This window comes from Microcaecilia unicolor, chromosome 4 (assembly GCF_901765095.1).
Source record: "Microcaecilia unicolor chromosome 4, aMicUni1.1, whole genome shotgun sequence".
Lineage (NCBI taxonomy): Eukaryota > Metazoa > Chordata > Amphibia > Gymnophiona > Siphonopidae > Microcaecilia > Microcaecilia unicolor.
The window spans coordinates 359,337,437-359,351,302 of record NC_044034.1 but is presented as its reverse complement, the minus strand read 5'-3'; the positions used below and the strand labels follow the sequence as shown (position 1 = coordinate 359,351,302).

The following is a 13,866-nucleotide window of genomic DNA, read 5'->3' as shown; positions in this document are numbered from 1 at the left end:
TTAGGAGTAACCTACAAAAATACAGTGATACCTCGGTTTTCGTCGATAATCCCATCTGAAAACAATCGGCGAAATCCGAAACCGACGAAAACCGAGGCAATTATTTCCATATGAATAAAAACACTGGAAAGCAATGGAATTGTTTGGCTAGACGCGCAGGGTGATGCTCACACAACGAGAAACACCGCCACACTGAGCTGGAGAACGGGTTTTCACAAAATCAGCAGCGAGGTCACGTGGGCACGCCGACGAAAACCGAGACCAATTTTTCATGAAAAAAACTGACAAAAACCGAAACCGACGATAACCAAAGTCAACGAAAACTGAGGTATTATTGTATTTCTTTACAGAATGGGTGAGCCCATTCGCCAAGCCCCCTCCCTGCCCATCTTCAAATCTTTGCTCAAAGCCCACCTGTTCAATGTCGCCTTCGGCACCTAACCTTTATGCCTCTATTCAGGAAATCTAGACTGCCCCAATTTGGTTGCCCTATTTTGACTGACTGCACATTTGTCCTTTAGATTGTAAGCCCCTCGAGCAGGGACTGTCCTTCTCTGTTAAACTGTACAGCGCTGCGTAACCCTAGTAGCGCTTTAGAAATGTTAAGTAGTAGTAGTAGATGTGTGGAACGGCCTTCCAGTGGAGACAAAACTGTCTTTGAGCTCAAGGCTTGGGACAAGCACAGAGGACCTCTAAGGGAGAGGAAGGGATAGTAGAGATTAGTAGATGCTATGGATAGGTCCATATGGTCTTTATCTGCTGTTATCTTATATACGGCTAAGTTTCAGAAGAAAGCAAAAAGTGGGAGAGCGACCAAGGATGCCAGAACCTGGAGGATGTTCGTTAATAAAGAATTTTATTAAAAGTTTTGAAGACTCGACACAACGTTGTGTTTCGGCCGTCAGGCCTGCATCAGGAGTCTATAAAAACATACATTTATATATAATAAAAAGACAAAAAAAACAAATATAAATGCACACAAATAGTTTAAAAACAAATCAACTTGTGAACGCTAAAATATATATATAGAGAGCAATTCTATAAAATGGTCTAAACATAATAGTAAAACACGCATATAATAAACTTATGACAAAAAATAAATAAAAAGTATATGGATATATAAAATGGTAATACAATAATATAGTTTGCTAGAGAAAGCAAAAGCTCGTGTATATTTTATATGGATAAAAATTATAAACAAGCAATTGTGTCTAAGTTTCTACATTTCTATTTTTCCAGGATCAGTTAAGGCAGTTTATTTTTACAATTTTTTTTTTTTTTTACCACAGACCTTTAGTTATGATTTCGCAATTCATCAGGTAGAACATAGAATGGCTAAACCTGTCCGGGCAACATGGAGGCAGTTAGAAATCCTGGCTATTTGCATGCTTTAGATCAGGGGTTCTCAAAACAGTCCTCGGTACACGCTTAGCCAATCAGGTGTTCAGGCTACCCACAATAAATAGATTTGCATGCCCTACCTCCATTGTTTGTAAATTTATCTCATGCATATTCATTTGTGGGTATCCTGAAACCTGATTGGCTAGGTGTGCCCCGAGGATTGGTTTGAAAACCTCAGCTTTAGATCAGTGCTTCTCAACCAGGTCCCTCAGGGTACACCCAGCCAGTCAGGATTTCAAGGTAACCACAATGAACATGCATTAGAAAAATATGCATGCACTGACTCCATTATATGCTAATCTATCTCATGCATATTCATTGCAGATATCCTTGTGACTCTGGGCAAGTCACTTAACCCTCCATTGCCCCATGTAAGCCGCATTGAGCCTGCCATGAGTGGGAAAGCGCAGGGTACAAATGTAACAAAAATAAAATAGATACTATTGGAGATTCTACATGGAATGTTGCTACTGTTGAGATTCTGTTGCTACTATTGGAGATTCTACATGGAATGTTGCTATTCCACTACCAACATTCCATGTAGAAGGCTGTGCAGGCTTCTGTTTCTGTGAGTCTGATGTCCTGCACGTACGTGCAGGACGTCAGACTCACAGAAGCAGAAGCAGAAACCTGCGCGGCCACATTGGTGACCTGCAAGGGCTGACTTCTACATGGAATGTTGCTAGTGGGACTCTGGGCAAGTCACTTAACCCTCCATTGCCCCATGTAAGCCGCATTGAGCCTGCCATGAGTGGGAAAGCGCGAGGTACAAATGTAACAAAAACAAAAACAAAACCTGACTGGCTTGGTATGTCCTGGGTTGAGAACCCCTGCTTTAGAGGCAGACAGAGCTCAGTCGGACATACTAAGTGCTGTCTATTTATTAGAAGCTTTCAGCAATATGTAAAAATTGCACGATTGCTATTGATTCTTGAAAATGAAAGTTCCCGGTTGAATTCTTTGTGTGAGATTTGAGAGAGGTTAGGAAAGGGGGAGGGAAAGACGCAAACTCTCAATAAATTAGGCAGGATCCCTGTAAGGCAGGACAATACCACTTGTACCACCAGCCGTCAATTCAATTAATTCCCAGTTCCATGCTGTGTGCTGGAAATGAACAATTATCCAAAACACTTTAGTGCCTCTCCCTCATATCATTCTGTAGCAGCTCATATTCCGATCTTCTGTTTCCTAGAAGAGACCTGCTCACTGCTACCACTCCAGCAAGACTATATCGTTGTGTTGTAAAGCAGGGGCGCAGCCAGACCTCAAAGTGGGAGGGCGAGAGCCCGAGGTGCGGGGAGGCACTGTTTAGCCACCTCCCCCTGCCGCCGCTGACCCCCCGCCACTTTGGACCCGACCCCCCTGCCGCAACCACAACCCCCCCATCACTTTGGACTGCTGCCGCAACCGCCAACCCCTCCCACCCCGCCGCCGCATCAGGTACGCAGGTATGGGGCGCAGGACGTAAGGCGTCAGAAACAGATGATCCCACAACGAAGGCGCCGGAGTCGACCGGCGCTGAAGAAGACTCTTCGGCTGGCAGGGATTGGGGACCCCTGCCAGCAAACAAGGTACCTGATGCAGCAGCGGGGTGGGCAGCGACGGCAGGGTGGGGGGTCAAATGTAGAGGGGGCCAGGGCGTAATCTGTGGGGGCCCATGCCCCCGTGGCCCCACGTTTTACGTCCCTGTTCTAAAAGGGAAGAAAACTTTCTTCAGTTAAGGCCAGAGTAAATATCTAGGGTGCAACTTTGGAGGAGTGGCCTAGTGGTTAGGGTGGTGGACTTTGGTCCTGGGGAACTGAGTTTGATTCCCACTTCAGGCACAGGCAGCTCCTTGTGACTCTGGGCAAGTCACTTAACCCTCTATTGCCCCATGTAAGCCGCATTGAGCCTGCCATGAGGGTACAAATGTAACAAAAATGAAATAGATACTATTGGAGATTCTACATGGAATGTTGCTACTATTGGAGATTCTTCATGGAATGTTGCTATTCCTTTAGCAACATTCCATGTAGAAGGCTCACAGAAGCAGAAGCCTGCGCGGCCACATTGGTGATCTGCAAGGGCCGACTTCTACATGGAATGTTGCTAGTGGAATAGCAACATTCCATGTAGAATCTCAAATAGTAGCAACAGTGGAGGAGTGGCCTAGTGGTTAGGGTGGTGGACTTTGGTCCTGAGGAACTGAGTTCCATTCCCACTTCAGGCACAGGCAGCTCCTTGTGACTCTGGGCAAGTCACTTAACCCTCTATTGCCCCATGTAAGCCGCATTGAGCCTGCCATGAGTGGGAAAGCGCGGGGTACAAATGTAACAAACATAAAAAAACCAAAGTGTATATATGTAAAGTCTGCAGGTATTTTTTACATGGAGATTTTACATCCACAGAGATGCTAAGCTAACCAATTCCACGCTGGAGGTTTTAGGACAGTCCTGGATTTCTAACCACCTCATCCTGTTGAATTATGGGTCTTTCAGCACTGATTTCAAATGGACAGGCTTAGGTACTACCAGTGGCATAGCCAGACCTCGGCAGGGGAGGGGGGCAGAGCTTAAGGTGGGGGGGGGGCACATTTTGGTCCGCTTCCCCGCCGCACACACACCCTGCCGCTGCCGCCACATTGTTATCATACCTTGGCTGGTGGGGTCCCCAACCCCCGCCAGCTGAAGCGTTTGTCCCGTGCTGGTTTCGCCACTGCTCTTCTCAGTCATGCCACGCATGCTCATTTTAATGAAACTGAGCAAGTGCGCATGCTCAGTTTCAGTAAAACAAGTGTGCACAGCACACACTTTGGTGGTTGAGGGGGGGGATTTGCATTTTATAGTTGTTGATCTTTAGATTTTATTGGATGTATTAATGACAATTTTCAATAAAAGATTTTTGGAAAACTAAAACAAAAACTAAACTAAATTAAACTAAAGTGAGTGGAGGAGTGGCCTAGTGGTGAGCACCAGCCTTGCAATCCAGAGGTGGCCAGTTCAAATCCCGCTGCTGCTCCTTGTGATCTTGGGTAAGTCACTTAACTCTCCATTGCCTCAGGTACAAAGAGAAATATCCAGAGTACCTGAATGTAACTCACCTTGAGCTACTACTGAAAAAGGTAGGCGCAAAATCTAAATAAATTATTTGAGATTCTGTTGCTACTATCTGAGATTTTACATGGAATGTTGCTACTATTTGAGATTCTACATGGAATGTTGATATTATCTGAGATTCTACATGGAATGTTGCTACTATTTGAAATTCTGTTGCTACTATTTGAGATTTTACATGGAATGTTGCTACGGTGGAGGACTGGCCTAGTGTTTAGAGCACCAGTCTTGCAATCCAGAGGTGGCCGGTTCAAATCCCACCGCTGCTCCTTGTGATCTTGGTGAAGTAACTTAACTCTCCATTGCCTCAGGTACAAACTTAGATTGTGAGCCCTCCTGGGACAGAGAAATATCCAGAGTGTAACTCACCTTGAGCTACTACTGAAAAAAGGTGTGAGCAAAATCCAAATAAATAAATAAAAATGAATTAATGGAATTAAAAGAGAGATGAAACCAGCGAGGTATGCCAGGCAGAGGACATACAGAATCTTAAAAATAAACGTAAGTGATTTAAATTCAGACCTACCCTTCACTGGAAACCTGTAAATAATTAAATAAGGTAAAGGATGGTCCATAATCCTGCCTCCATTTTCATTTCTGCTACAATATTTTGTAAAACCTGGATTCTTTGCATCTGCCTCTCAGGTAGTCCCAACAATGTTATATTGCAATAATCTATAGCTGACAATATTATGGCCTGTAAAATTAATTCCAAATGTATAATTCCCCAAAAAAGGTTTAACCTTTAGATGGAAGAGTACAGTGGGTCCCAGCCAGTCAGGTGTTCAAGGATACCCACAATAAACATTCATGAGAGAGATTTGCATGCACTACCTCAACTGCATGCAAATCCCTCTCATGAATATTCATTGTGTGGAATCCTGAAAACCTGATTGGCTGGGGTGCCTCCAGGACCAGGTTTAGGAACCACCGATAAGTTTACATGCTTTTCCATTGACAAATTGGAGTCAAGCATTACTCCTAAGATCTTTAACTCAGATTTCAACCATATTTCTGATTCCACTAACCTTAGCAGAGTACTTGGAATTTTAATATTGTATAAGTTAGCATACTTGCAAACCCCATGCATAGTCTGCTCAAATGCTACCCCTTTACGTGCTCCATCATGTAAACCACATACTTTTATGCCAGTTGGAATTTTATAACATGCTATTTACATGTTAAAATGACTTTATAAAATTAACCCGTAATATATTAATAGCACTCTCTCTGAATCATACACACTCTTTCCTGCATTATCAGAGCTGTACTCTATGTAGCAAAGAAATAAATCTTTGAAAGCTCTTGGGCTCCCCCTATGGAGTACAAAACTGTAGTGCTTACACTTAATTCCAGAAACTTATTGATGGGGGAGGGGAGTGGTTTTATTGAGTATTATATATTTTGTAATTACCGGAAAATTGTTTCTGGCTTCTTTTTATTCATGTGATCTGCCTCGAACCAGAATTGGTAAGGTAGAATACAAAAATAGAGTAAAGCAATGTAAATAAGGGATAATTGTACATTTTAACATATAGAGGTTACAAGAAACATGCAGGCAGAAGTTAGAAAGAAATCTGCCCTGGCTGGAAAAGTAATTTTTTTTCTGTGTCAAGATGGTTAGGTGGGACAGAAGAGTGTGGTTGGGAGTGGGCTGTATATATCTGTGTGGGTGAAAATATGCTTTTTCTAGAATTGATACCGTAACCTGGTACAATCAATGGTGCTCAGTCATCTAGATTACTGCAAAGCAATCTACGCCGGCTGTAAAGAGCAGATAATCAAGAAACTTCAAACAGCCCGGAACACTGCAGCTAGACTCATATTCGGCAAAACAAAATATGAAAGTGCTAAGCCCCTACGAGAAAAACTACACTGGCTCCCAATTAAAGAACGCATCACGTTCAAACTTTGCTCCCTAGTTCACAAAATTATTCACGGAGATGCACCAGCCTACATGTCAGACCTGATAGACCTACCACCCAGGATTGCCAGGGCTGCGGGTTTCCTTTCCACGAGCCGCTGCAGCTTTTTCACGCTGCATGCGGGTTGCGGGATTTTGGGCGGCTTTTTTAAGCCCCGCCGGCGGTTTTTTCGTCCGCTGCAGGTTGGCTGGTTTTCCCACGGCCGCGGCCAGTAGAAGCCCCATGGAGGCGGGCTTAATGACGTCATTTGTATGCAAATGGCCTCATTAATATTTATTAATGATGTCATTCACATGCAAGTTGACTTTGTGCGGGCTTTGGGCTGGCTTTGGGCATGACAAATATTTTCCATCTGGCAACACTGCGCCAGGAATGCCAAAAGATCATCCCGCACATTCTTAGATCTACACTTCCCTAACTGCAAAGGTCTAAAATACAAATTAATAAATGCATCAAACTTTACCTACTTGAGTGCACAGTTATGGAACGCACTACCGCGCAACTTAAAAAAGATCTACGAACTAACGAACTTCCGCAAACTACTGAAGACCTATCTGTTTAACAAGGCACAACACAAAGATCAACCAATGTGAACATACACAACTCCTCCACATATATTCAGAATTGTCTTATAGTATCTACTTGTTATAATACTATCATGTTTTTTCATTATCATGTTACCCAAGATCCTTTTGTAACACTAAATGTCTATTTTCTAATATATTTCCACTATTCATGATGTATTGTAAGCCACATTGAGTCTGCAAAGAGGTGGGAAAATGTGGGATACAAATACAATAAATAAATAAATAAATAAATAAATAAATGTGCTGTCACTTTAAATGAAATAGGAAGTATCCTATATAATAATTCTCACCTCCAACGTTCTATGCTTGGGACCGTGGCTCCCTGGCTGCAAGTGGTCTGCGAGGCAGACACGCACGGACGTCACTGACGTCAACACAGCTGATTCCAAGGCAAGGGGAGGAGTAGGGAAACGCGCAGCATGTTTCCCTACTCCTCCTACTGCCTCGGAATCAGCTATCCCCCCCCCCCCCCCCGCGCGCTACGGCCCCCTTGAAACCCACCCCCTCCCGCGAACCTGTCGATCCCCCCCCCCCCCGGAACGCCGAAAACTGCCGCCACCGCCGTTGTTGTGCTACCTTCCCTTCCCTTCCCGTAGGTTTTTCAATCATCTTCTTAGGAAGTTTAACTTAGTGCGTCTGACGTCAGACGCACGGAGTTAAACTTTCTAAGAAGATGATTGAACAACCTACGGGAAGGGAAGGGAAGGTAGCACAACAACGGCGGCGATGGTGCCGGCAGTTTTCGGCGTTCCGGGGGGGGGGGATCGACAGGTTCGCGGGAGGGGGTGGGTTCGAGGGGGCCGTAGCACGGGGGGGGGGGGGGGAATGCCTGCCTAAGGCCCGTTTCCTTGCCTACAGAAACGGGCCTTTTTTACTAGTCAACAATATTTCTTATTTTGTTTCCCTTCATTTATGAAACAGAGCTAAAGCATTTGGTTTCCCTTTCATTTTGTTTTGGCCACCATTTTTGCGTATAATGTACAGGCTTGTCAATGTCTCTGGCCTCCTTCCACCCAAGCCACTACTGCCAAAATTATTTGTTAAAATGTACCTCCCAGATCCACCACCACCAGGCCCCCCCTCTTACCCTATGTGAAATCTTTTACAGACAGAAGCGATCTCCTGCCACACCGCTGCTGCTGCTTCTCAAAATGGCAGCCCTGAACATGCAGAAAGCAATGCAACATACAGCCGAGAGGGTCAAAGTACACAGCACAGGCAATCCAGAAGAAAAACACAAAGAAGGGCTCTCAAGAATGGAACAAGTGTGCTTTATTAATGACCCGACACGGGCTGTGTTTCAGCGTGACTGATGCCTTAACCGATATACTCATATCACCCCTCTCCTCAAGTCACTTCACTGGCTTCCGATCAGATACCGAATACAGTTCAAGCTTCTCCTACTCACCTACAAATGCACTCGATCTGCAGCCCCTCCTTACCGCTCTCTACCCTCATCTCCCCTTACGTCCCTACCCGTAACCTCCGCTCTCAAGACAAATCCCTCCTTTCAGTACCCTTCTCCACTACCGCCAACTCTAGGCTTCGCCCTTTCTGCCTCGCCTCACCCCATGCTTGGAACAAACTCCCTGAGCCCATACGCCGGGCCCCCTCCCTACCCATCTTCAAATCATTGCTCAAAGCCCACCTCTTCAATGTCGCCTTCGGCACCCAATCACTTCATCTCTTCTCAGGAAATCTCATCTACCCCAACTTGACATTTCGTCTTTTAGATTGTAAGCTCTTCTGAGCAGGGACAGTCCTTATTCGTTAATTTGTACAGCGCTGCGTAACCCTTGTAGCGCTCTAGAAATGTTAAGTAGTAGTAGTAGTACTTCAAGGGTCTATTCAAGCAGCACTAGGGACACGAGTTGCTGCTTAAACAGATGTTGTGGCTCAATATAATGACAGTCCGCTTTGGAAAAAAGCGATAAGGGGGAGATTCTATATATGGCGCCTAAAATATCTGCGTGGAAAACAGTGCCGACTAAGCGTATTCTATAAGCGGCGCCTAGGTTTAAGCACGATATATAGAATATGCTTAGTTGATATTATGTGCCTCCGTTTACACCAATGAAAATGTGGCGTGAATCCCACTGTGTACATTTACGCACACTGGACCATATTTTATAACTACTTGCCTAAATTTTGGAACCCCTATGAAACGCCCATTTCCCCGCTTACAACCAAGCCCCTTTTTGCCTGCGCACATTAGAATTTCGGTGCAGCGCGTCATAGAATACGCTTAGGGAATTGTGCATGTGAATTCTAATTAATGCCAATTAGTACTCATTATTGCTTGTTAATAGTAAAAAAGGCCTGTTTCTGGAAGGAATGAAACGGGCGCTAGCAAGGTTTTCCTGGGAGTGTGTATGTTTGAGAGAGAGAGAGAGCCAGAGTGAATGTGCGGGTGTGTGACAGAGTGAGACTGTCTGTGTGACAGTGTGTGTGTGAGAATGAGAGTGTGTGACAGGGCCCCCTCCCCTGTTCCTAATGCCCCTCACCCCGTTCCCTCACCTCCTTTTCCTCCTCCTTCCCACACTTTGGGTTCCTTAAGGCTTTCAAAAGACTATTTACCCCCGTGGACCTAACGCCCAGTATCCGGATACCCCACCGCTTTCCTCCTCACCCCTCCCCCAAGTTGTAATACTTTCACGTCCCTCATTTTTTAAAAAAAGTGTCCTATCTACCCTGTGTACAAATGCCCGGCATTCAGATTGTGTTCCTCTCGTAAATGTTCATTTCTTTCATTCATTCAGAACTTGCCCCCCCCCCCCCCCCCCCCCCCCCCCGAACACTTTTGGTTCCTTCAGTCTTTGAAAACTCTCCTATGTACCCTGTGTGCTAATGGCCAGCATTGAGATTGTTTTCCTGTCCCAAATTTGCATGTCTTTCAGTCAGTCATTCACAACTCTCCAACTCTCCCCCCCCCCCCCCCTTCTCCAGTTTAACACTTTCGTTTCCTTCAGTCTTTTAAAACTCTCCTATCTACCCTGTGTCCTAATGGCCAGCATTCAGATTGTTTTCCTTTCCCAAATGTTCATGCCTTTCAGTTGTTGAGAACTCTCCCCCCCCCCCCCCCCCACATTTAACACTTTCAGTTCCTTCAGTCTTTTAAAACTCTCCTATCAACCCTGTGTCCTAATGGCCAGCACTCAGATTGTTTTGCTTTGCCAAATTGTCTGTCACTGAGGTCAGTGCGTGCCTGCCTAGCAGACCACTTCCGGCAGGCACGGTCCCAGGCACATCCTGTTGGAGGTGAGAATTATTATATAGGAAGTGCTGTTAACAACTCTGATTGTTTTGTTGAACTAATTAACTTACGTGCGATACGCATGGATTTCGGTGCGGATCTCTATGCGCACTTTATAGAATCCAGGAGTAAGTGACTGAAGAGGATAAAAACGCCAAGAAATTGCGCCAAAAACCAATGCAAAGCAGTTCCAACCTTGGACTGGCTGTCATGTTGAGAAGCAGCAGCGGTGAGGCAAGATTATCAGGGTATCACCCCCTTCATTTAGAAGAATGCACATAGGGTAAAGAGAGGGTCAGGGCATAGGTGGGGAGGTCTGGAGGGGCTTTTAGTTACTTTAGTAGAAGTAAGTTTGTAAGTAGGAAGGCAAGAAACTTTTCTTTTCATTTTTCAGTATTATTTTATCTTTGTTTTGTTTTTCATTGTTTACAGCTTTTTTTTTTGCATTTAAAAAAAAAGCCAAATGAAACGAAAAGAAGCCAAAAACATATTCAGTGCACACCCCTAACAATTGTTTAAGAGTTACACAGAACACGAGCTTTTTGCATATGACAGACTTGCTGACCTGAACATGTATACCCTGGAGGAAAGGAGAAACAGGGGTGATATGATACAGACGTTCAAATATTTGAAAGGTATTAATCCGCAAATGAATCTTTTCCGGAGATGGGAAGGCGGTAGAACTAGAGGACACGAAATGAGATTGAAGGGGGGCAGACTCAAGAAAAATGTCAGGAAGTACTTTTTCACGGAGAGACTGGTGTATGCTTGGAATGCCCTCCCGCATGAAAAAGGTAACAAAATTCAAACATGCATGGGATAAACATAAAGGAATCCTGTTCAGAAGAAATGGATCCTCAAAAGCTTAGCGGAGATTGGATGGCAGAGCCGGTAGGGTGAGGCGGGGCTGGTGGTTGGGAGGAGAGCAGTGGCGTTCTTAGGGGGGCTGACACCCGGGGCGGATCGCTGATGCCCCCTCCCCCCGGGTGCAGGCCGCTGGGGGGGGTGGCGCGCGCGCCTGTCCGTCGTTCGTTCCATGCTCCCGCTCTGCCCCGGAACAGGAAGTAACCTGTTCCGGGGCAGAGGGAGCGTGGAACGAACGACAGACAGGCGTGCGCGGCACCCCCCCCCCCCCAGCGGCGTGCACCTGGGGCAGACCGCCCCCCCCCCTAGGAACGCCACTGGAGGAGGGGCTAGTGCTGGGCAGACTTCTATGGTCTGTGCCCTGAAAATGGCTGATACAAATCAAGGTCAGGTAATACAAAAAAGTAACACATATGAGTTTATCTTGTTGGGCAGACTGGATGGACCATGCAGGTCTTTCTCTGCTGACATCTACTATGTTACTATGATAGCCGTGAGAGGGTAGAGATGTAAGAATGATACTAAGGTAGCTAGAGCTATTTTAATTATCATAGCCGGGGAAAACTGATCCTTTAACTTTGCATTAGAGCTGGGAAGCGGCATGTTTATTTCTTGAGAGATCCAGATGTGGAGTGCATCAATTAGCCTTAGACCTCTGTGACCACCTGAAGACCCTTCTTCACATAATGCTGGGAGAAGGAGCTCCTGTGGTTTCCAGGCATCATCAAACCTCATGAATAACAATCAAATTGGGCTGAAAGGGCACTGAAGTCCCTGCATGGTGAAAAAAAAAACCCAGCCTTTCACTGCTCAAACCTCCTGGGGTTGTACTTCAGGATATCACTGCTTTGAGCGAGTTCATTGGCAGCTAAAGGTCACAAAGGGCTACTCACCCAACAGCGGCAGAAGAAAAGCTGGGTACTCACCACAGGATAGGTGGTATTTGGCTCAAATTCTGTAGAATTTGCACCTAGAAAAAAAATGAAAAGAAGCCGCAGTTCATCAATTGCCATCACAAATTAATCTACAGGGAAGCTGGCAGGCTGGTATAATTAAACGTCTCTGAAAGATAAAAGCTTTTAATCTCAGGGCTATTTGTTTCCCATCAATACATAACTTGGCATTTGCCACTGGTTGTTGTTATTTTGTTCCTTTTTTTTTTAATTCTGATGGGGGTTAATGTGGGTCTGCAGGATAGAGTCAGGAGTTTATGTTCACAGCTGCTGAGTGAAATGAAATTTTCAGAGTCACAAAATTCAGCATAAAAAGTAGATCCACGGAGGAAGCCGCTCTAAAATATGTTCAGCTGTGATGTAAAAATCAAGTATTGTATTATGTATCTCTAAGTTACAAAGACTCCAGTAGTCGAGAAGTATTGCCACAGAAAGTGAAGTTACTTACCTGTAGCTGATGTTCTCCAAAGACTGCAGGACACACACTACCACATAGGGGTGATGTCATCTGACAGAGCCCCAGCAAGGATGCTATCCAGTGTTGTAGAAATTACTAAGGGGCCCCTTTTACTAAGCCGCATAAGCGTCTACGCGTGTCCAACACGCACCAAAATGGAGTTACAGCCCGGCTACCGTATGGCTTTTGCGGTAATTCCATTTTTGGCACGCATGTGATACGCGCAACCCGAAAACTTTATTTTGGGATGTGCTTATTGGGAGCGCCAAGTGGCATTTGTTGCGTATAGGTCATGACCGCCCGGTTACCGCGTGAGACTTTACCGCTAGGTCAATGGCTGGCGGTAAGGTCTCAAAATGGATACGCAGCAATTTTCATTTTGCCGCATGTCCATTTTCAGCAAAAAATTTTAAAAAGGCATTTTTTTGCAGGTGCACTGAAAAATGGATTTTGCGCGTCTACACTACTCCAGGCCATTTTTCAGCGCACCTTAGTAAAAGGACCCCTGAAGCTTTAGCAGCGCCATACCAGACATGTGCAGGTAATTTCCCACCCGAATTGATCGCACAGGATCAGCAGTTTACTACTACTACTACTTATAATTTCTAAAGCGCTACTAGACGTACGCAGCGCTGTACACTTGAACATGAAGGGACAGTCCCTGCTCGACAGAGCTTACAATCTAATTAGGACAGACAAACAGAACAAATAAGGGATAAGGACAAAGAGTAGCAAGATTCCGTGCAGAATCCTAAAGAGTAGCAAGATTCCGGAATCCCATAGTAGCAAGATTCTGTGCAGAATCCCAAAGAGTAGCAAGATTCCGGAATCCCATAGTAGCAAGATTCTGTGCAGAATCCCAAAGAGTAGCAAGATTCCGGAATCCCAAAGACTACTACTACTACTTATCATTTCTATAGTGCTACTGGACGTACGCAGCGCTGTACACTTGAACATGAAGGGACAGTCCCTGCTCGACAGAGCTTACAATCTAATTAGGACAGACAAACAGAACAAATAAGGGATAAGGACAAAGAGTAGCAAGATTCCGTGCAGAATCCTAAAGAGTAGCAAGATTCCGGAATCCCATAGTAGCAAGATTCTGTGCAGAATCCCAAAGAGTAGCAAGATTCCGGAATCCCAAAGACTACTACTACTACTTATCATTTCTATAGCGCTATTAGACGTACACAGTGCTGTACACTTGATCATGAAGAGACAGTCCCTGCTCGACAGAGCTTACAATCTAATTAGGACAGTTTAGTACAAAAGCTTAAGGAGCACAACTGCTAGGGGAGTTGGGAGGGTATGTGGTAACGTGCAACCTGCTGTCT

The 13,866-nt window shown here is 45.1% G+C and overlaps 1 protein-coding gene across 7 annotated transcripts in view; it reads right to left on the bottom strand.

Annotated features, from left to right (window-relative positions):
• The window catches only part of CTPS2 (CTP synthase 2), a 541,710-nt gene that overhangs the window by 438,265 nt on the left and 89,579 nt on the right, over window positions 1-13,866 (bottom strand). For all 7 annotated transcript variants that reach the window (XM_030202308.1, XM_030202304.1, XM_030202305.1 and 4 more), the window contains one exon: window positions 12,049-12,092. In XM_030202308.1, the coding sequence (XP_030058168.1) occupies window positions 12,049-12,092 (44 nt within the window). The remainder of the gene's footprint in view (window positions 1-12,048; window positions 12,093-13,866) is intronic.